This window comes from Acomys russatus, chromosome 17, assembly GCF_903995435.1.
Source record: "Acomys russatus chromosome 17, mAcoRus1.1, whole genome shotgun sequence".
Classification (NCBI taxonomy): Eukaryota; Metazoa; Chordata; class Mammalia; order Rodentia; family Muridae; genus Acomys; species Acomys russatus.
The window spans coordinates 41,750,342-41,773,759 of record NC_067153.1 but is presented as its reverse complement, the minus strand read 5'-3'; the positions used below and the strand labels follow the sequence as shown (position 1 = coordinate 41,773,759).

The 23,418-nt window shown below is 49.5% G+C and overlaps 2 protein-coding genes across 2 annotated transcripts in view; both read right to left on the bottom strand.

Moving 5' to 3' along the window:
* The window catches only part of Triobp (TRIO and F-actin binding protein), a 57,132-nt gene extending 52,415 nt beyond the window's left edge, over nt 1–4,717 (bottom strand). The window contains 1 exon segment of the mRNA XM_051159946.1: nt 4,686–4,717. Within this exon segment, the coding sequence (XP_051015903.1) occupies nt 4,686–4,702 (17 nt within the window). The 5' untranslated portion in view covers nt 4,703–4,717.
* A 10,989-nt stretch (nt 4,718–15,706) lies between these two features.
* Nucleotides 15,707–22,392, bottom strand: Nol12 (nucleolar protein 12). The gene is made up of 6 exons (XM_051159336.1): nt 22,247–22,392; nt 20,200–20,305; nt 19,256–19,304; nt 18,642–18,784; nt 16,136–16,233; nt 15,707–15,900 (listed from the first exon to the last, which is right to left on the bottom strand). The coding sequence occupies exons 1-6, from the start codon at nt 22,330–22,332 to the stop codon at nt 15,732–15,734; spliced, it is 651 nt and encodes a 216-aa protein (XP_051015293.1). The 5' UTR covers nt 22,333–22,392; the 3' UTR covers nt 15,707–15,731.
* Nucleotides 22,393–23,418: the final 1,026 nt, after the last annotated feature.

Below are 23,418 nucleotides of genomic sequence, written 5' to 3'. Positions count from 1 at the left end.
GCCAGCCTGGGCTACATAGAAAGACCCTGTCTAAAAAGGGCAGGTCAGGAGGGAGGGTGACAAGAAGTAGATTCTGAAGATCTGTGTGGCCGTAGCATAAGGCAAGGCCCTTCCACCCAATCCGTCTTCCCTCTCTCCAAACCTGGCCATGGCCTGTTCAAAACTGTGTGACTTCCCTGAGCTCAACTTCCCCCAGGATGCAGACTCGGGTGTGCCTGGAGCATACGGATTCCAGAAACGGGAGATCCCAAGAAACCAGCAGCTAGTCATTTCCAGCAGGGTAGGAGACACATTGTGGCCAGTGACATTTCCACATATTCCAGAGTAGCTGAAGCCATGAACAGACAAGCTTAGGCCCGTCCCTGAGGCTGTCCCTGTGGCAGGTGGAATGAGGACCTAACTGGGACCTCAGGCCAGTGATGCTCACATATATAATATACATAATGTGTGTGTGTGTGTGTGTGTGTGTGTGTGTAATTCATTTTTATTTTATGTGCATTGGTGTTTTGCCTGCATGTATATCTGTGTGAGGGTATCAGAAGCCCTGGAACTGGAGTTACACACAGCCGTGAGCTGCCATGTGGGTGCTGGGAACTGAGCCCAGGTCTTCTGGAAGAGCAGCCAGTGCTCTCAACCACTGAGCCATCCTTCCAGCCCTACGAGCGATGCTTTTAAATATAGACTGGTTTGTGTTCCATGTGTCTGCAATTTCTAGATTGGAAGGTAGGAACACAAGATGGGGTCAAGATTCCAGACTCCTTTGGGGCCAGGTGGGGCACTGGCTACAGTTGGTTCCCTGCTATGACAGTGGACAGTACAGGCAGGGCAAGCATGGGGCCCGGCTCTCTGGGAAGGCAGTAGAGAGTCTTCATCTGCTGCCTCCTACCTAACCTGGGGTGTCATGGAATGGGGCACAGGGAAGCAGCCAGAAAGGTCCAGGAGAGGCTTGGGAAGGGCCAGGCAAAACCCTGACTTGTTTCGTGCTATGTTGGGAACGAAAGTCAGGGGCTTGTTCATGTGAGGCAACTGTCCTACTTCTAACCTACATCCCTAACACTAGGGTTAGCGCTCTCTCTCTCTCGCTCTGTGTGTGTGTGTGTGTGTGTGTGTGTGTGTGTGTGTGTGTGTGTGTTGGGTGCACACAAACATGTGTGCATGTGAAGATTAAAGAGTGACACTGGTGTCTTCCTCTGTTGTTTTCCACCTTTTAATTTTTTTTTTTTCTTCGAGACAGGGTTTCTCTGTGTAGCCCTGGCTGTCCTGGACTCACTTTGTAGACCAGGCTGGCCTCAAACTCACAGCGATCCACCTGCCTCTGCCTCCCTGAGTGCTGAGATTAAAAGCGGATTAAAAGCATGCACCACCACGCCTGGCTGTTTGTTTTTTGAGACAGAGTTTCACTGTGTAGCCCTGGATTTCCTGGAACTTACTCTGTAGAGCAAACTGGCCTTAAACTCATAGAGGTCCATCTGCCTCTGCCGCCCAAGTGCTGGGATTAAAGGCCTGTGTCACTATGCCCAGCCCCTAGCCAGTTTTTAATTTCAAGTAAAAGGAGACAGAGGTGGCCCATGAGATGGAGATGAGCAACCAGAGAGCTGGGGACACACGCCAGCCTGTGGCCCCCTCCCCAGGAGGATGGGGAGATGCTTCACTGCTTACAAGGGACACTGGAGCCACATCCCATTTGTTTCAGAAGTAACCTTTGCTTGTGAAACTCCACTCAGTTCTGAAGACACGGGAAGATCACTGAGGAAGCGCTGGGACCCAACACTAGGAAGGACACAAGTCTCTGTGCTTGGGACATGATAATAAAAACGGGCTTTGGGGGCTGAGCACTTCTTCATCCCCATCTCAAGGTCACCATCATCTCTGGACCAAATGCATACTTGTAGCATCTCCCTGTTCCCTTCTCCCCTTCCTGCATCCTACACTTTTCCCAGCAACCGCAGTAACACAGAAAATGAAAACAGGATTGTGTTAGTCGCTCTCTTTTTTTAAAAATCCTAGTGTCACCTCCTGACAACTGAGATGGAATCTAAAATGCTCAGCATGTCCAAGAACCGAAGGACATGACCCCACTCACTTCTCCATCCTCCATCTGGTGGCTTTCCTTCACAGTGACCAATCTCCAGCCCTCCAATGTACCTCATCCTTTCTGCCTCAAAACCTGTGTGCATGCCTTTAATCCTAGCACTCAGAAGGCAGAGGCAGGTGGATCGCTGTGAGTTTGAGGCCAGCCTGGTCTATAAAGCGAGTCCAGGACAGTCAAGCTACACAGGGAAACTCTGTCTTGAAAAACAAAAAACAAAAACAAAAACAAAACAAAACAAAACAAAAACAACCTGTGGGGCTGGAGAGCTGGCTCAGAGGTTAATAGTATTGACTGCTCCTCCAAAGGTCCTAAATTCAATTCCCAGCAACCACATGGTGGCTCACAGCCATCTACAATGTAATCTGGTGCCCTCTTCTGGCCTGCAGGTATACATGCAGGCAGAGCACTGTATACATAATAATAAATAAATCTTAAAACAAAACAAAAAACCAACCTGTGTGCACACCACACCACACCACCTTCTCTTGTCTTCTCCCCAGCTTCACTGGGAAGCCTTCAGCAAGCTACCAAAGGTACTTGGAGAAATTCCCCCGTGGCCTGACAACTTTGTGGCCTGGATCATAACCATGATGAAACAGCCATTTCCATGGACCTTTCCTTCCTCCCCTCGTGTTTGACTAAATCACCAGCCCCCTGGAGCCAGTGATGTCACAGCCTCTCTTAACATCGCTGCCCTAGAACACCAGCTCAGTTCAAGCAACTATTCATTTCTGAATGATTACAGAAGCTGATCCAAACTCTTGGTTGGGAAATGGTGGGGCTGAGGCTAGACCTCAGCTCTGGCTGAATCCATAATTCTCTGGCCTAGGCCTGCCATCTCCCCTTCAGCTCAGAGAAAGCCATTTGCATAGGAGCTCTGCTCTGGTAGAAAGAACTCCCAGAGTGTAGTTTCAGGGCAGGAAGTGGGAGAAGAGGAAGTTAACATCTTGTAAGCTCCCTGTGTCCTGGGCTAAGCAGTGCCATGCACCCAGAATAAAAGGACTGTTGTGCTCTTTGCAGCACTGAGAATTAGCAGGAGACCTTCGATGGCCCCAGGTCACGTTGTAGGTATAGGGAATACAGCGCAGGCCTGCCTACTCCAGATGAATGGAGACCAATCTTTCAATGGGCAGCTGGCTGCCAGGCTAAGAGGCATCTTAGGCTCTTCTGGGAATGACAGGCACACAGGCGCTCGAGGCTGAAGGGGCCTTGGAGAGTCACAGGTTCCATGTTTGTGTAACTGAAGCTTGGCATCTGCCCACATTGACTGCACAGTGAGAAAATGACTCCTCTTTCACTCCAACATCTGAGGAGACAAGTGTGTGGTGGGTACCAGCCATGTTTAATGCCTCTCACATCTGGCAAAGAAGCTCCTCCAAAAGATGGGAATCCTAGGGCAGTGCCTGTGACAGACAGCAATGTAAGGACTGTGCTCTTTTAGTAGCTTTTGTAGCTTGTTTTCTTTGTGTTTTGAGATAGGGTCTCATTCTGTAGCTCAGGCTTGCCTAGAATTCACTATATAGCTCAAGTTGGTCAAACTATGCAAAACCTCCTGCCTCGGCCTCCAATAGCTGGGATTAAAGGCATGTATCCTCACACCCGGCCTTTCTTCATTTAGTTTAATGCCCCCCCAAAGCTCTATTGCATTATAATGTCTAAATCATAATCATTTGGTGAAGCATGCCTTTAATCCCAGCACTTAAGAAGCAGAGGCATGCAACTTTCTCTAGTTTAGGACTAGCCTGGTCTACATGGTGAGTTCCAGGCCAACCAGGTCTACAAAGTGTAACCCTGACTCAAAACAAAACAAAAGAGTAGCCAAGCAAGGCATAGATTAGATGAGCCTATGGTTAAAAAAAAAAAAAAAAATCCTAAAAGCATGGGCTGGTAAGATGCCTCACTGGGCAACCACACAACTCATGAGTTCAATCCCTGGGACCCACGTGGTAAAAGAAGAGACGTGACTCCCACAAATTGTCCTCTGATCTCTACAAGTGCATCATGGCACTCAGACACTCATGAGTAAATAAATATAATTTAAATTTTTCTTTAAGGGCTGGAGAGATGGCTCAGAGGCTAAGAGCACTGCCTACTCTTCCAAAGGTCCTGAGTTCAATTCGCAGCAACCACATGGTGGGTCATTAACCATCATCTATAATGAGATCTGGTGCCCTCTTCTGGCGTGCAGGCACACATGCAAGCAAAACACTGTATCTATAATAAATAAATAAATCTTAAAAAAAAAAAAAAAGAAAGAAAGAAATTTTCTTTAAGTAAGGCAGGTGTGCCAGGCAGTATTGGCATGTGTCTTTAATCCTAGCACTTGAGAAACAGAGGCAGGCATATCTCTGAATTTGAGGCCAGCCAGGTCTACAGAGTGAGTTTCCAGGGCAGCAAAGGTTACACAGTAAGATCTTGTTTAATAAATAAATAAATAAACACAAGATCCCTGAAAAGTAGACAGCATGTAGGAATATTACCACACACCGACCACCACACGGCTCAGAGGGAAGCATCCTCCAGCAACTGCGCGGCCAAACCCACCAATGACTCCACGTTCCAAACCAGCTACCATTAGACAAAGCCAGCTTACCTGGTGTCTTGCTCCATGGATCTTCCCAGGGTGACAGCAGCTCAGACAGTGGCTCTTGGCAGATGTGCTGGCTTCAAAATGTACACCTGGGACATTCATAGCCACTTCCTCCATTGCAGGTGAGCTACAGTGGCTGATTCTCTAGGTGGGGCCTGGGAAAGAATGGGGGACAGGAACCTGATAACTGGTGGGCCCCATGTAGACCCTAGCCCTCATCTGTCCAGACAACGCTGTCTACCCACTTTTCTTTTTTCTTTCTTTCTTTTTTTTTTTTTCCTTTATATTTTATCTTTTTTTTTTTTTTTTTTTTCCCCCTGAGACAGGGTTTCTCTGTGTAGCCTTGGCTGTCCTGGACTCGATTTGTGGACCAGGCTGGCCTCAAACTCAGAGAAATCCACCTGCCTCTGCCTCCCTGAGTCCTGGGATTACAGGCGTGTGCCACCAAGCCCAGCTCACATGCAATTTCTAATTCTTATTATATAGTGTTGGTCAATGTTTCAAGGACCCTAAATTTTATACTCTTTGTGGTGCTCATAAAATGCAAATTTCTACCAAGGAGGAGAGAGAGAGAGAGAGAGAGAGAGAGAGAGAGAGAGAGAGAGAGAGAGAGAGAACTGAAGAAGCCCAGTGTAGTATCGAACGCCTTTAATCCCAGCACTTGGGAGACAGAGGCAAGTGGGTCGCTGTGAGGTCAGCCTGGTCTACAAATCCAGTTCAAGGACAGCCAAAACTATTACACAGAAAAATTCCGTCTCAAAAAACAAACAAACAAAGCAAGTTTCCAGCCATAGGTGGTGATGTATACCCTATCCCAACTACTCAGAAGACTGAGGCAGGAAGATCCAGTGAGCCTGCAAGTTTAGGATCAGCGTGGGTGGGCTATACAGTCTCCATCTCTTGTAAAGAAAAACAAAAGCAAAGGAAGGGCTGCCACCAAGCATGAAGCCCTGTGTCTGAATGTCCCAGACCAAAGCATGATTTTATGTGCTAGGGAGGTGAAGACAGAGGGATTCCTGCTGCTCACTGGCCAGCAGTGTAGCTGAATTAGCCAGCTCCAGTCACAGCAAGACCCTGTCTCTGAAAATTATGTGGACAGTGACTGAAGAAGAAACTAGCACCAACCTCTTTTCTCCATGTGTACCCACACACCTGGGCACACACACACACACAAACATGTAGACACATGCATATACAAATAAAAATGTCAAAAAAAACCCATAATTTTGTTTTCTCTGTTGATCTATCCAGTCTGAATCTAAAATGCTGAGACTTGGGGTACACCATGTAAGAGAGTCCGTTGGGTCATCCCAAAGTGTCTAGCTTTCTAAACCTATAGCTCCCCTTACTCAGCTCAAGTTAACACCAGTTTCGAGGGAGGCAATCAAGGCTCACAGAGGTGCTCTGACACACAGGTGGCACGGGTCCAGCTGGAGGTTCTAGTCTGTCCCCTATAGCTCAGAGGTGAACACAAGGGTGCTAGATCACATGACCAAGTCACCCAGGTCCTTTGGCAAGCACAGCGTGATGCAAAGAGCTGGCCAGGTATTTCCAGACATGAGGTCAACGTTTTAGAAAAAGTCAACTATCAGCTAAGGTCAGGAAGTGCCTATGTGACTAAAGTTAGCCAAAAACCAAAACAAAATAAAACAAAACAAGAACAACAAGAACACTGGTGTTTTTTGTTTTGTTTTTTTCTTTTGTCATTGTTGTTTTGGTTTGGTTTTCCCCTAGTTCTAAGATAAAACCCAAGTCCTGGCAGGTGTTAGACTACCACTAAGCTACAACCCTGGCCTAGCTTAGCTGGGGGTTCTTGAGCTGCTGTCCGGTCCTCTCTCTTCTGGAGGCTGTCCCCACCCTGGAAGTGACTCTGGGTCAGGAGACTGATGCCCTTCCATTGATCCACAGCCCGCAAAGGGTATTGGTAGGGGAGGTATCCAGCATTTCCCAGAGCCCAAGTACCTCATGGCACCACAGGGTCACCTCATACTTGACCTACTTGGGGATAGAGCTTGGGGGGCGGGGATCAAACCTTTGTTGCCAACCTCAGCTGAGCTGAGGAATGTCAGGTCCTCCCCTGGGGCTCTAGGCCATTCCCTTGGAGAATCAAACCCCCCAAAGGAGGATCCACGGCGCTTGGGTTCCACTTCCCACTTAGTCCCTGTTCTGTTTGATGGATGGAGGGATGCGCCGCACCAACCTGGGCTGTTCTTGCCTGGTGCAGCCACGCAGAGGAGCATCATCTTGGATGGAGAGCGTGGCTCCTTTTTCAGGGGTTCTTCATGTGCCCCTTATGACTCGAGTTTTCTCCATGACCACCAACCAACTGGCAGAAATCTTCCATAAAATGCACATTAGATGATAAGAATGCAATCACGAAAGCCGTCGCACATCTGCACGTCCCACCCAGAGAATGGACCCCTCTTTCTTTCGCTGGCCCATCAACTCCTCGGCGTCCCTCAGCCTCCCTTCCCTGGCTTCCCCCTCCGGCCCTCTCGGTTCCGCTAACCGCGGGTTTCTGACCTGGGCTCAGATTTCCACTCACGGGATGGCGTTGGTGGTGGTGCCAGGGTCACAGCCTCTATTTTAACAATGAATCAAAACGCTGCCCGGGAGATGCGCATAAGACCACGCCCCTGCCGCGCTCCAATAGGCTGGACCTAAGAGCTTCATTTGCATGATCAGTGTAGGATTGGAAACATCGAAAACTAGGGGCGGCGCAGAGACGGGCGGTGCCCAGGCGCCTTGCAGCGCGGGATGCACTGCACGTCGCCCTCACTATCTGCAACCTCGTCCAGTTCGGTCCCCATGGGGCCTGGGGGCTGGAGCTGGCCCAGTGGCTTCTGGTCTCTTTCCCGTTGGCTCTTTCTGGCTAAAGTCCTCAAAAAGACACTAGCGCACTCGTAGAAAGTACAAAGTGTGGCTAGATGCACATAGTGCCTCAGACTTGCCATCCTCGCACTTGAAAAGCTGAAGCCGGAGGATGGATTGCCCACAGTTCCATGGGCCCGGCAGCAAGAGTGAGTCTTTCAGAAAGCAAACCCAGCAGTTGGAAGGTAGGCTCAGTAAACTCAGTGATCTGGAAGTGAAGGCAAGAAGATCAGAAGGTTAAGGCCAAACTTGGCTACAATGAGACCCTATCAAACAAAAGCAAAAACATCAAACCAACAACAAAACAAACAAATGAACAAATTCCTGAAACCAACCAACCAAATTAATTGTTCAGGCAGAACAGTTCCAAACAGTTTATAAATATGAATGGAGCATAGTATCAAAGTCTCAGGGACCACACAGCATCCCTGCCCAGGGATCTTAGCCTCCATTTGAACACTGACCTGGGCTCCCTCACAAAATATACAGCCCCGCCTCAAATGTCCAAGCTCTCTTGTGCACTGGTTCCACACCAGCTCCTATCCCAGCTCCTTTGTTCATACAGCAACAAAGATCAGAGGTGTCAACTGACTTGCAGGGACACGCAGCTATTAAGGGCAGAATCAGAAGTCAAATCTTGCTGATTCTTGCATCACTGGTGTCTGGTGGTATACCCCAAAAAGAAAGCATGATTCAAGTGTGGTTCTTCCAAGGTGAGGTCAAAAGTGAGCCCCTGAACATGCCACTCTGGCTGACAAGCCCAGTGAGCTTCCTTCTTCGTCTGGTTAGCTCTAAGTAAGACAGGGCCTAGTGAGACCTGGATTCAGGGTCAGCCTCCAGCACTCCTTGACTGAGTGATCTTGAGACAGTTACTTGACCTCTCTTTGTCTGGGGTGTAATGGGCTTGCCCACTGAGTTGGAACTGAGCCTGGCTCCAGCCCTCTGTCCCTACCAGGCAATCCAAGCCAGAGCCAACTGAGGGTGGCCCTCCTCAGAAGCCAGTTCATTAAATATTTACCAGCCCTTTGTCAGTCGTGTTTGCTCAGGGTTCATCAGAGAACAAGGACCCGCACACTGCTTTTGTGTGTTTGTGTGATGGAGGAAAACAGACCCAGGCAAGAGAAATAAGCAAAGCATGGCTGAGTTGGCTGGTGCTGTGGAGAAGAGTCTGCATGAGTGGTATGGGCAGTGTCTTTCCAAGGAGAGCGTCAGGCACTTTAGGGAAGTGGTTCTTGCATTGGAGCCAAGACTCAGAGGAAATGAACCTGGACAGGTCACAGGCTGAAGCAGGAGACAACAGGGACCAGCTGGGCACCCTGAATGAGTACTCACCTTAGCTTTGGAGTGCCTGCAGGAGAGGATGGCAGGAGGTGGGTGACTGATTAAATAAACAGAAGGAGCTAATTGACAACGAAGCTATAATAGACAAATGCAGGTTTATTAGAAGGGGCATGGGAAGGGGTAAGAAGGTGTGGGGGGAAGGGAGGAAGAGCGAGCGAGAGAGACCCTGGAACCAAAATGTCTGGTTTATATAGGGAATCTCTGGGAGAGGGGAAGCCCCGCCCCTAAGTGGAGGGCAGGCCATGCCAGCCACGCCCTGCAGCAGGACCTAAGAGTGGAGAGCAAAGGGGACTATGGGAAGAGTCCCTCTTGTAGAGAAGGGTAAGAAGGATGGTGGAGCCCAGAGGGCTCTTAGCAGTCTAGAAAATGGCAGCCAGGAAACAAAGCCACCCTCTCACTCCCATGTGGCCATGTTTGTCCCTCCCATACAGTCTGGGGCACAGGGACCACACAGCCTGCATCATCCTCATCCTATCAGAGAAAAGTCAGACTCTAGTGAGCTACCCAGAGTCCCCCCAAACTCCACTGTGGCTCCATGAGGGAGTCTGTCTGGGAACCAACTGTGACCCAGAACTCTGAACTACTCAGAGGATGCAGTTGAGGGCACTGTGGTAACAGCCAGGGCAGGGCGGCCACCACTGCGGCTATTCATCCTGTCTCTGCTTCAGCTCTGGCTTTACTGGCTTCACATCTTTTTATTTTGGTTTTTTTCCTGTTGTTTGTTTGATTGTTTGTTTGTTTTTTGAGACATGGGTTCTCTGTGTAGCCTTGGCTGTCCTAAACTTACTTTATAGACCAGGCTGGCCTCGAACTCACAGAGATCTGCCTGCCTCTGTTTCCCAAGTGCTGGGATTAAAGGTGTGTGCCACCCCCATCCAGTGGATTCACACTTTTTTTGGGGGGGGGGATTTTCAAGACAGGGTTTCTCTGTGTAGCCTTGGGTGTCCTGGATTAACTTTGTAGACCAGGCTGGCCTTGAACTTACATCGATCCGCCTGCCTCTGCCCCCCCAGTACTGGGATTAAAGGCGTGCACTACCACCACCCAGCTGGATTCACACCTTTTAAATTGTATTACTTTATTGTGTGATGTGTAAAGGGCACACTTGTGGAAGTAAAAAGGCAACTTTAAAGGATGGGTATGCTAAAATTCCTTCCCAAGGGAAGGTGTAAACAGTTCTTACCCATCCTCCCATTGACAAGGCACTTTTCCACCGCAATCCCCTTTGAGGAACCAATGATTTTATTGGGCTTCCTTATAGAGCGTAAGGGGGGGATTCCTTACAGAAATGTTGGTGCTCCCTCACAGAGGCTGCACTGGAAAGTTACTACCCAGCAGGGATTATAGCCTCCTAAGAGCTGCACAGATGGAGCGCCCCGCCCCTCTTCCTCAGTCCTTTCCCCACCTATAGCCTCTAGCCTGTCACCCCACAAGACTGAAGCCACATGCTATTAGAACAGAATTGCACACAGCTGGTTGGGAGGGTGACATACTCAGTGCAGGGTCCCATGAGCCTCTCTGTCTCCTATGAGGGAAGGTAAACAGTCAACAGGCCCAGTTGTGCTGATCGTTTATAAACAGGTCCAGCAGAACTCCTATGAGCTGGAGCCATAACTTAAGCAGTTAAGAGCACTTGCTGTTGAGGGCTGGGCGTGGTGGCGCACGCCTTTAATCCCAGGACTCGGGAGGCAGAGGCAGGCAGATCGCTGTGAGTTCGAGGCCAGCCTGGTCTACAAATTGAGTCTAGGATGGCCAAGGCTACACAGAGAAACCCTGTCTTGAAAAACCAATAATAATAATAATAATAATAATAATAATAATAATAATAATAATAATAATAATTTAAAAGACATCTGCAGTTTGGTTCACAGATAGTCCTATACAACTGTTAGCTCTTTCCTTCCAGGGTTATGTGGGTTCTGGGGATCCAACTCAGGTCCTCAGACTTAAGTAATGTCGTGGTTAGTTTTAATTATCAACTTTTCACAATGTGCAATCATGTGTAAAGTCTCGATGAAGTACTACCTAGATCAGGATGGCCTGTGGCATAGCTGTTGGGGGGGGGCAGGGTTGTCTTGGTTACCACTGAGCTGGAAAGACTCACCCACTGTGGGCAGCACCATTCCCTAGACAGAGGATCCGGAACTGCAGAAAATATAGGGAGGGAGCTGAGCACGACTAAGCATGAATGTGTTTATTCTCTCTTCTCTTGCCTGGATGTCATGTGACCAGCTGCTTCAAGTCCCTGCCTTGACGTCCCTGCTATGATGGACTATAATCTGGAATTTACTAAAATAAACCCTTTTATAGTGGATGTACACATGTTTTTGTTTTGATCCCAAGTGTGGGATGGGGAAGAGACTTACGAGAGAACAGGTGATGTTTATCCACTAGAAGACAAACCACCTCGTGTGGGGCCTTGCTTTTTGCCAGCTGAAACAAATCTTAGTACATACTCTGAGTGGAGACATATATATGAGCCCGAAACAGGAGGCGGGGCTTTTGGGGTCTTGGTATTGTTTGGTTGTTCGTGGCTCCACTTTGGGACGCTCCTAGAGAGAACCGCTCCAAAGAACACTTCAGGGCTCAGGGTTCTGGCTGCTGTTCATGGTTCTAGCAGCAACTTTGGTTGAATTGCTAGTCTGCTGAAATCCTGCCAACTATGCCAAGGGAATCACTCCCAGGAACTGAGTCCAAAAAGGTCTACTTCTCCTGTTCCCATTAACCTCTTTTCTCTCCTATCTAGGGTAGGTGGGTTGGAAGGGAGGTATAAGCATTAAAGAACCCCAAAAAAAGGTTTGGAAAAGGTCAAAGCCTACACCCTTTCTCCTGTAAATTGCTTTTTAAAAAGTTTTTTTGAGACAGGGTTTCTCTGTGTAGCCATGGCTGTCCTGGACTCACTTGGTAGACCAGGCTGGCCTCGAACTCACAGCGATCTGCCTGCCTCTGCCTCCAGAGTGCTGGGATTAAAGACGTGCGCCACCATGCCCAGCCCGTAAATTGCTTTTTATCAGGGTACTTCATCACAGCAACAGAAATGAAACTAAGACAAACATCTACTTATGGAGTTACTTCACTAGGCCTTTGCTCCACACCCTTGCTCAGGTCCTGGCCCTGGCTGAGACCCTCAGAGATCCGGCGAGTGGCATGACTTCATGTTCTACCCAATAACCTGTGTCTTCACCCGGCAAGTGGAAGGAGTGCCAGCCCTTTCTCCCACAGGCTATGGAGGCTCAGAGACTGGGTGGGCAAGGCAGAGGTCAGAGTAGGATTCCTGAGCCCTTACGGGGGTCATCAGAGCTGGCTGCAGCCAGGGCTATCCTGTGATGACCGCACATAGCCAGGCTTGTTTTCATCCTCTTTCATAGGAAAACACAGAGTTAAAGTTAGTAAACACCCATTTTGGCTCACAGGTCAAGGGGATACAGTCCAAGGCATGGCGGCAAAATCAGCCCATGAATGTGGTGGTGGAAACTTGTGACATCTGAGGGAACGCAAGTGCTGCTATGACGTCTAGTTGGCTAAAGTCACTCTAAGTTTGAGGCCTCTCCTGTGCTGTATCTGAAATGGTGAATCACCGTAAATCTTCATTGCCTGTGATGGCTTACATTCCACTCTCCCCAGGAAGGCCTCCCTGCCACCCCAACTCAAAGCAAGTGCTCTCGGCTGAGGCCGGGGCAGGACTATCTCATGGGTTGTCTTTTCCCTCAGGAACCATTGAGCAACACCCTTTTGAGGCAAGGCCCTGTGCCATGGCCTTTGTCTCTTTGGGTGTAGTCGGCCAATTTCATGGACTTAATTTTTGCCATTGATGTCACCTCTCCTCGGTTCCCTCCTTAGAGTCCCCATCATATGTACACTCATGGCACTAGAGATGTCTTGCTCTCCACTTGATCTGTAGTGTCCTGGAAATAAAGGCCTGCAAGAGGAGGCGCTCCCACTGGGATGTTTGCCCTGGGATTCAGAATTTGTGATCTGCCTGCACACACCCTCACCGCCACCAGAGGGCTTCTCTAAAGCCCTGACCTTGACTTTATTTAGCCTGGGCAAGAGCTTCCTCCCTCATCTCCTCTGACCCAACATCCCTTGCTGTCCAGGGACCTTGAACCACACTCTAACCCCTCCTGACAACCAGCTTAGGAAGAACCTCTCCAGACATGTCAAGAGGTGTCTGAGAAACCTTCTCAAATGCCTTTGTCCTGATCTGAAGTACCTGGCCTGTTTGCCTTCCCTGGACTAAGCGATTGCCCACTGTTGTACATGTCCACCCCCACACCCCATGTCTTGCTGGATGCCTTTAGCTTTGTGCTGCTGGATGCCGCCTATCCACAGCTCTTCCTGGGGAAGAGCTTGTTAGCTGCATCCCAACACCCCTTCTTCCCTCTGTTAGCAGATCAACCCTAGTTCTCCTCTGGGCACTTGCCTTCCTAGTACAGGCCAGGGTTAGCACTGAGGGCCCTCCTCCCCTGCCTCAGACCTTTGTCTTCTATTTGGCAACAGAACATCACAAGTGTCAAGGTGTTGTTTTTGTTTTGTTGGTTTGGTTTTTCGAGACAGGATTTCTCTGTATAGTCCTGGCTGTCCTGGAACTCTCTGTAGACCAGGCTGAGGCAGGCACCACCATGCCTGACTGTGTCATGGTTTTTGTTTGTTTGTTTGTTTGTTTGTTTTAAAAGAATTATTATGTCCTCTCCATCTCCCTTCTTTTCTCTGCTAGCTGGAATGCAGACACGATGGTTATAGCCCAAGCAGGTATCTTGGGCTGTGAGGTCAAGCTGTCAAAAGATGACATAAAAAGAAGATCTGAAAGTCCGCCACCCCAGGCTCCTAGCCTTCCCAGCTCCAGGCTGGTAATTTTGTCAGCCTGAGTGTCCTTACTACACAAACTAGTTGTGACCTTCTGATATACAGAGCTGAACCTCACAAGTCCTGCCACGTAGCCCAAGCTGACCTACAACTTAGGGTCTCCTACCTCAGCCCCTTGAGGTGCTGGCACTACCAACATGTGTGAGTACAACCTAGCACCCTCATCGTTCCTTTCCTTGTGTTTGCTTTGAGGCTGGCTCTCTGTAGCCCTGGCTGGACTAGAACCTCACCAGTCCTTCCTCCTCTGCTCCAAGTGCTAGGACTGGAAGTGTGCTTCACTGTGCCCGCTACCCTTACTGTTCTTGATGAAATCCAAACAGACCCAACTCTGCAATCCCACTCAGGGAGCCAGAGGCAGGTAGAATTCTGTGATTTCGAGGACAGCCTAATATACACAGAAAAACCCTGTCTTGAAAAATAAAACAAATGACAATGCCAAAGTCCAGGCTTGTAATCAAGCCAGTCTACACAGGCACGGAAATCAACATTTGAATATACAAGGATAATCTTTACATGGTACACAAAGGAGTCCAAGTTAGACAGTGTGTGTGTTTGTGTATAGGATGTTTCTGTTTCTTGTATGTATGCCTGCGTGTGTGTGTGTGTGTGTGTGTGTGTGTGTGTGTGTGTGTGTGTGTGTATGGAGGAATGTCTCCTAGGGGTGGGGGGCAGGCTTCTGTGTATGTAGGATCTCCTGTGCATGTGTGTGGAGGGAGTCACCTGTGTATGTGTGTGTGTTGGGTTTCTGGAGGGTGTCCTGTGTTATGTGGGGGGCGGAAGCAGTCGCCTGTGTGTGTGTGTGTGTGTGTGTGTGTGTGTGGTGTGTGTGTATGTGTGTGTGTCCTGGGAGAAGACACAGTTCTCCAGTGTCTCCAGGGAGACTACACCTCCCTGATCTGAGGACTGACTGGCCAAATTTCTGTGACTCAATTTCCCTGGTCAGCTAGAAAAACCAGTAACACAGAGGAAATGGTAGATGGCATCTCACTTCTTCTAAGTATGAATTGCCAGTGTACGTCGGAAATGACTCCACCTCACCAGAGGCAGCCATTTCCACTGCGGAGATACAGACATGCTGTGAGCCGGGAGGTGGAGCCCAGTGTGGGGCAGAGCATCATAGACTGCTCACACTCCAGCCTCAGGGTAGCCCTGGAGATTCACCCAGTAGGACAGCACTGCTTGATACTACATGGGGACCAAATCCCTCCATCTCCTGGCTTGCTGTCCTGTTCAGTGGTGAAGAGGGTGAGGCCCAGGTCCCCATCTCTGAGCTGAATACCAGAATCTCCTGGAGAGGCAGGCCCATCTGAGACACCAAACACATGTAGTCACTGTTGTCAAGCAGAGGGCAGTGAAGGAGGGAGGAGCTGAGGCCAGGCCAAGCCAGCTCCTAGCAAAGGGCCCAGAAGAGCTTTCCACCCCCAAATGTGGCCTTTTGACCCTGGCCCTGAATTGATACCTCCCAATAGCCAGTCCAAGATGGCTTGAAACTCCTATGTAGCTGACGATGACTTTGAATTGAGTCCCCCACCTCAGCCTCCTGGATGCAGCATAGCTGGCCAGAGCTCTGGATTCTGTAAGGGACATGTTGGTCTTCAGCTATGACTAGGGGACCCTACGACATGACCTTATAATATCCTCAGGAAAACATGGAGGTGAAAAATGGACCCCTGGCCATTCCCACCATGCCAGAAGTCAACATTTGGTACATGACATCAAAGCCAGGAAAAATCACAAGCATAGACGAGAGGACGTCAAAGATCTGTTGAGCACCAGGCAGATGTACATTTGTGAAGGAACCCCGACACTCCTGGAGCCCAGGCTCTCAGAAGTCCACTCCTTCTGGGCTCAACCACAGGGTGGTTCCCAAGCAAGGATGACCCCAGGCTGGAGAAGTCCCGATTTCAGGCTTAGGCTGCAGTTAACCCTCAGGATAGCCAGCTGAGAACCCACAGGCTGCTGCTTGAGGCCTCACTCCCCACTGTGCCTGGCTTTTCCAGTCATCCGGCGACGGCGCTGGGTCTTGCTGGTCCGAGTAGCACTTGGGGGTTTCTTGGTGGAATCCTGGGCCCGACGAGGGTGTTTCCTCTTGACCTTCTTCCGACTGTGTGCATGCAGTGTGGCTGTGAGGGAGGAGATGCTGTGGGGAAAGTGGAGGCTGGTAAGGCCAGGGCCTTGGCTTACCCTCAAGACTTGGGCAATGGTGGGAGGCCGGGATTCACAGATGGGAAGCTGGGACGAGCTCCAAACACATTTCACTCTCAGCCTGGTCTGGCTCCACAGAGCCTGACAGCCTCTCCCTCAGGGTGCTCCCACATGCCCAGCCACGAGTGCCAGATAGGACTGGGATCCAGTAACTACAAGCCAGAACTCACCGCTGAGAGAGCAGGGGATCTTTGGACTTCCTGGGCAAGGCTTTTGTTGGCTTCTCCGAGGATGACACTTCCTCCTGGGACTCATCCTGGTCCCCTTGCTGGGGATACAAACGACAGGGACCCTGAGCAGTGCTGGCTTTCACACAGAAGTCTGACCAGCTACCTTAAAGGCCTGAGCAGGGCTCAGAAAAGGCTCCGGGCAGAAGTGCATCACGTGCACCTGTCCTGTTTAGTCTTATTGTCACCTTGACACACCCAGTCATCTCAGAGAAGTCTCAACTGAGACACTGCCCAGATCAAGGCAGTCTATAGGCAAGGTCCAGCCCACACTGGCTGACACCATTCCCCAGGCACATGGTCCGGGCTGTATAAAGAGGCGAAGCATGGACCAGTGAGCAAGTCAGAGTGAGGGAGCATCATTTTTCCATAGTCTGCCCTGACTCCTTTCTATGATGAACTGTGTGTGACCTGGAAGTATAAGATGAATAGACTCTTTACTCCCTAAGCTATTTTTGGTCATAGCGTGGTTGACCATACCAGCAGAAAAGAAACTAGGACATCGGCTGAGAACTGGAGTGACAAAGGACAGGCTGTTTCCAAGCATTTACCAATTGCAGCATCAGCAAAATGGCAGCGAGACACAGTGTGCCAGGCCTTTCAGGAAGACAAGCATAAAGCAGATAAGTGGCAGTCGGTCAGTCCGAGTGTGGCTCTTCAGATGGACAGACTTCACCTCCCTGTGTGCTTTAGTGACTGCGTGGGATCTTCCTTTTTGTTTTATGATGTTGGAGATTGGACCCCGGGTCTCACATGCAGGGCAGGCTGCATCCTCAGCCCAAAAGGCACTTTGAACTGTAACTCCCTGGGCAGTTGGAGTTGACCAGCTACATGATGACAAATGAAACATCTGGAAGGAAATACTGTGTCTGGTTTGAACATACACTCTTGCTTTTTAAAAAACTGTTTTAGACTTTAAAATCTATTTTATGTGCATTAATATATTGCTTGCATGTATATCTGTAACCATGCATGCCTGGTGCTTGCAGAGGCCAGGAAAGGTGGCAGATGAGCTGCAACTGGAATTACAGAGGGTTGTGAGTCTCCATGGGAATTGAATCTGGGTCTTCTGCATTCTTAACTACTGAGCCATCTCCCCAGGACCCAGATTTATGCTATTCTTTGAACACTGCAGTGTAACAACCTAGGCAGCACTCACAGGATATTTAGATTGTGTGTGTGTGTGTGTATGTGTGTGTGCATGTGCGTGCAAGAGGTCAGAGGATAAACTGTAGAGGTCAGTTCTCTCCTCCCACCACGTGCTGTTCCAGAGTGGCAGCATCTTTACCCCTAAGCTATCTTGCTGGTCTGGCATTCAGGTTTCTTTTTTCTTTCCTTTCTTTTGTTTTTTTGTTTTTTCGAGACAGGGTTTCTCTGTGTAGCCTTGACTATCCTGGACTTGCTTTCTAGACCGGGCTAGCATCGAACTCACAGTGATCTGCCAGCCTCTGCCTCTGCCTCCTGAGTACTGGGATTAAAAGCGTACTCCACCACTGCCCGGCTTTTTTTTTTTTTTTTTTTTTTTTTTTTTTTTTTTTTTTTTTTTTAAACAGGGTTTCTCTGTATAGTCCTGGCTGTCCTAAAACTCACTTTGTAGACCAGGCTGGTCTCAAACTCACAGAGGTCTGCCTGCCTTCACATTCCAAGTGATTAAAGGTGTACATCACTACCGCCCAGCTTAGCCTTTAGTTTTCTAAGTAACTCAGAGATGATTTACAGGACAATGGAGGACATACACAGGTTCCATGCAAGTATGGCAGCATTTTGTTCAGAAGACTTGAACATTTGCAGATCTGAAGGGCCCCTGATCTAGAGATTCCTACATAAGCCACAGTCACAGCTTCAAGTGGAGCAGATGTTTTGTTTCTGGGATGCTGTTGATGTTTTCAATTATTATTTTTTAAAGATTTGTTTATTTCTTATGTATACAACATTCTGCCTGCATGTGTGCCTGCCCACCAGAAGAGGGCATTAGATCCCATTATAGATGGTTGTGAGCCACATGTGGGGGCTGGGAATTGAACACAGGGCCTCTGGAAGAGCAGAAAATGCTCTTAACCGCTGAGCCATCTTCTCCAGCCTGTTTTCAATTATTGAACAAGTTACTGAAGACATATAATCCATGTTATAAACTCACTCCCCTCCCCCCACACACACACATCAGTGTGCTGCTTGTCACGCAAGAGTTAGTCTGTCAGCACTTACTATAGCTGGGCTCAGTGCCCAGGGCCTCACAGGGCCTCATCCCTGCAACCTCACGGTTACTCGGGTAACCACACCCATACAGGTCTACCATGGCAACTCAACTGACTGATGGGCTGAGTGGGGCAAGAAAGCTGCCAGGACCACACTTTCCATAGGAGACCTTGACATGGACCAGCGCTGAGCAGCCCCCACAAGCCCATCTACCCCTAAAGCCCTTCTTTCCCAGGGCCGCACTGGGACTTACCTCAGGCAGGGGCAGGCCTAGCAGCCGGGCCCCTGAGAGGTCCAGGTCACTGATGGTGGTCACGGTGACTGTGTGATTTGGGTGGTCATACTGCACCGACTCTGTCTTTGCTGTCACTAGCCGCTCCAGCTCATCTGCCTCCTCTGCAAGGTGGGCATAGAGCAGTTCTCAGGCCTGGCTCAGTCCAGGCTGCCTCCTAGCCCTGGGGGATGGGGACTGGCACACAGTATGATTTCTAGAGCCCAGCATGCTTTCCTTGTACCTCCCCCTGGCCCTCCCTTTCTTCCTGAATCTACAGAGGAGACCCGCATACAGATGAAAGTGGGAGATGAACCTCTCATTACTTTGTGCTCCAGTTCGTCCCTGCTTTGGAGAAACAGTGACAGCAGAGCTGTTCCATCCTCAGCCTCAGTTTACCATGTGGTTCGGGTCTCCTGGTCTCTGATCCACTTGTACTTAGACCACCCTTGGCCCCTACATCACCACCAAGATCTCTATAGCTAGGGAAACCACCCTCTCCACACGTTCTCCCCGTTCCCCCTTTTCCCCACCAGGGGACACAGAAGCCCAAGCTCACTGGATGCTCTCCATGTAAGACCTAGCTGAGGACTTACCTAGTGCCTCCTCTCTTTCTGCCAGCATCTTCAGGTATTCCTGGTGGCGCTGAAGCCAAATGGGAAGATGTTATGGTGTTAAGTTTTTGTTTTGTTTTGTTTTGTGTGTGTGTTTATATTTATTATTTAAGCAATATTTTGCCTACATGTAAGCCAGCAGGCCAGAAGAGGGCATCAGATCACATTATAGATGGTTGTGAGCCACCACGTGGCTGCTGGAACTTGAACTCAGAACCTGTGGAAGATCAGTCAGTGCTCTTAACGTCTGAGCCATCTCTCCAGTCCCCCATGGTGTTAACTGCTAACCTGACAGATTTAGGATGGCCTGGGAGATGGGCCTCTGAGCATACCCACGGGATATTATCTTGAGTTTTGTTCCTTGAGGTGGGAAGACCTGCCCACTATGGGTGACGACATGCCCCCTGGCTGGAATCCTGGACTATGTGAGTGGAGAAAGAACTGAGGGGCAGCATGGGGTCATCACTCTGCTTTCTGACTTGCAGGTGTGATGGGACCAGCTGCTTCAAGCTCCTGCCATCGTCACTCTTCTGCCATGACAGACTGTGGCCTTGAACTTAGAGCCAGAATAAGCCCTTTCTCCCTTAAGTTGCTTTTTTCAAGAGTATTTATCATGGTCACAGAAAAAGATGCTAAGGCAGAAATGAACACAGTGAGAATGGCCGGTCACTCCATACCAGGCAACAGGCCTGCTCACTTCATGGTGTGAGAGCACAGTTCACAGAGCAAATTCAAGACGAGCCGTGTCCTTCACACACCCACAGTGTCTCTACTTGTGTAAACAGCTCCAAGCACACCCACACGCCCGCTGCTCCCCATAGCTGCCCCCATCGGACCTACCTCGTGCTGCCCCTCCACTGGGAGCTGACCTCCCAGCCAGCCCCACCTGACCCCACCCTGCCACCTGACCCCACCCTGCCACAAACCTCTTCCCGAAGCTTCTTCTGCTCCTGCTTCAGCTTCTGTCTTATCTCTTCAATGGCTGCCTTCTTGCGCTCTACCTTCCGCTTGTGGAAGCCTGTCAGGTATTCTCTGCAGGAAGGAAGCAGGGGAGAAGCAGCGGAGTCAGGAGGAGGAGACAGACAGACAGACAGACACACACACACACACACAGGCCCTAGAGAAACTCCCAGTGCCATAAGTGCCAGCTCCATCCTACCCACTAACCCATTTTACACTCTCAACAGCCAGTCTTAATTTTAAAGATAGGGACACTGAGGAAGAGACTAGGGTACCTACCCAAGGTCATGGATAACAGTAATTCCTCATTTCATGACAAGGGTGCCTTATGAGGAGCTGCTGGTCCTGGCTGGTCACCAGTGTATACATACATAATCCTAGGTGGTATAGCCTACCACACCTATGCTGCAAGCCACAGTCTCATTACACGCTCCCTCACTGACCGAAACACAATGTGAGGAGGATGCTTGCTGCCTTTCCCCGGGCTTCACACGCACCTGCGCTTCTTGCCCCTTGGTAGGTAAACACACAGGCCAGATGGCCGACACAAAGAGCAGGCTATGCTTCCACACTGGCAAACTTGACTTTGTATGAGTCACTTCTGGTAGGGCTTTTCTCTTTTCTTTTTGGATTTTTTTGAGACAGGGTTTTTGTGTGTAGCCTTGGCTGTCCTGGACTTGATTTGTAGACCGAGCTGGCCTCGAACTCACAGAGACCCACCTGCCTCTGCTGCCTCCCAAGTGCTGTGCTGGCATTAAAGGTGTGCACCACTACACAAGGCTTTCTGGTAGGGCTTTCTAATAACACCTTCACCCAGACCCCAAAACACTCTCACTGAGCTTCCTACACCCAGTCCTCAGTGACACCTGAGCCCTGAGCACACCTGAGGGGTAGGACCTAGGAGTGCCCCCACCTTGCTGACTCTTGCTTCCTCGCCCTATCTGATATCCGCCCTGTTCCTGGTTTTGTTTTGATTTTTTTTGTTGGCCTGGACAGTTAAACGTAGAGCCTTGTTTGTGCTAGGCAAGTACTCTAATGACATAGTTGACATTGATTTAGAGACAGGGACTCAATAAACTGCCCCAAAGCCCATACTTTTCCTGAACTTTGTATCCTGGACAGGGTTTAACTTTGCCATCTTCCTGCCTCAGCATCCCGGATGGCTAAGATTACAGGTCTGCACCACCAGGCCTGGCAAATACAGTTTCATTTGGTGCCCTGAGCTAGGGTTTTTGTTTGTTTGTTTGTTTTTGTTTTTGTTTTGAGACCGGGTCTCTCTGTGTTAGCCTTGGCTGTCCGCGACTTGCTTTGTAGGCCAGGCTGGCCTTGAACTCACAGCGATCCACCTGCCTCTGCCTCCCCGGTGCTGGGATTAAAGGCGTGCGCCACCACGCCCAGCTGAGCTAGGGTTTTTGCAGACCTACTACAACAGTGGTTCTCAATCTTCCTACGGCTCGACCCTTTAATACAGTTTTTCATATTGCAGTGGCCCCCAACCATAAAACTGTTTTTGTTGCTACTTCATAACTGCAGTTTTGCTCCTGTTATTAATCGTAATGTAAATATCTGTTTTCTGATAGTCTTGGGAGACCTCTGTGAAAAGGTTGTTCCAGCCCAAAAGGTTCTCCACAGGTGGAGAACCATGTCACTACAGTGTGTCATTTATCCAGGATGACACCAAAACGCAAAAGTGCAACCTCTGGGTCTGAACTGGAACACAGTCTGATGAGTGAATGAATGAATGAATGAATGAATGAATGCACCAACGAACGACCGGGAGCCGGCTGTGTGCCGAGAACACGGATCCGGGTGGACTCGGATGGTCCAAGGAACAGCTCGGCACGAGGGGAGAGCGGCCCACTCTATCCCACCCGGTGAGGAAAAGCGGAATGCAATCTTCAGTCACATCCAGGGGCGGAGCCGGAAGAGCCCTCTGCGTAAGCCTGCACGTGCTGCGCCTGGCGTGCCACTCCGGGCAACTCGACCTGAATCCGGTTTGACCCTGCCACTTACCGCCGCTTCTCTTCATCGAAATTGAGGACGAGCCGGGGCCGCCGGTCATCTCCATCTCGCCTCTTCTTCTTCTTGTTGCGTCCCATAACACGAAGACTTCTGGCCGCGTGGCTCCCTCTGGCCTACAACAGTTCCGAGTGTAGCAGTTTCAGATTTCCGAGAGGGCACGCGTTGTGGCTTTGTTCCACAGTTCCGCCTATTTGGCTCCGCCTTTTAAAGGAGCCTGTCTCACGGTTTTGATTCAGGTCTTCTGAGTGATTCTTCCAGAATGACTTCAGTGAGAACTAGGCTCGCCTATTCCATGATCTAGCCTGATCCGAATAGGCCCTTAATATGGAGTTATTTATGAATGGCCCAAAACTACTGATCTTAGTTGAGTTCTGATGTCAACTCTGATGATTTCCATGAACGAGGGAAACTGCCTGGATTCGAACACTGGTACTCATACAAACTGTGTGGCCCTGAAGCAATTGCCTGTTTACTTTTTTTTTTTTTAAGACTTATTTATTTTATGTATATGAGTACACTGTGTTCATGTACACCAGAAGAGGGCACCAGATCCTATTACAAATGGTTGTGAGCAACCATGTGGTTGCTGGGAGTTGAACTCAGGACCTCCTGAAGAACAGTCAGTGCTCTTAATCACTGAGTTATCTCTCAGCACCCCCCCCCCCTTTTTTTTTAAGATGAAAAGTATTCAGGCTGGAGTGATGGCTCAAGAGGTTAAGAGTACTGACTGTGCTGGGCACGGTGGCACACGCCTTTAATCCCAGCAGCCAGGGAGGCAGAGGCAGGCCCGCCTGGTCTGCATGCTACATCCAGGACAGCTAATGCTAAACAGAGAAACCCTGTCTCGGATAGGGGATAAGAGCACTGGAGGACTGGAGAGATGGCTCAGAGGTTAAGAGCACTGTCTGCTCTTCTAAAGGTCCTGAGTTCAATTCCCAGCAACCACATGGTGTCTCATGACCATCTATGAGATCTGGTGCCCTCTTCTGGTGTGCAGGCACACATGCAGTCCAAACATGGTATACATAATAAATAAATCTTTAAAAAAAGAAAAAGAAAAGCATTCAGAGGCAGGGGGATCTCTGAGTTTGAGGCCAGCCTCATCTACATAGTGAGCGCCAGGACATCCAGAGCAGAGCAGAGATACATAATGAGACAAACTG

Excerpts from the sequence above, each read along its gene's own strand:
- Nol12 (XM_051159336.1), bottom strand. The coding sequence starts at position 22,332 with ATGGGACGCAACAAGAAGAAGAAGAGGCGAGATGGAGATGACCGGCGG. Across the intron at positions 20,306-22,246 it reads TTCGATGAAGAGAAGCGGCG|AGAATACCTGACAGGCTTCC; the intron begins GTAAGTGGCAGG and ends TCCTTCCTGCAG. Across the intron at positions 16,234-18,641 it reads TAGGCCTGCCCCTGCCTGAG|CAAGGGGACCAGGATGAGTC; the intron begins GTAAGTCCCAGT and ends TTGTATCCCCAG.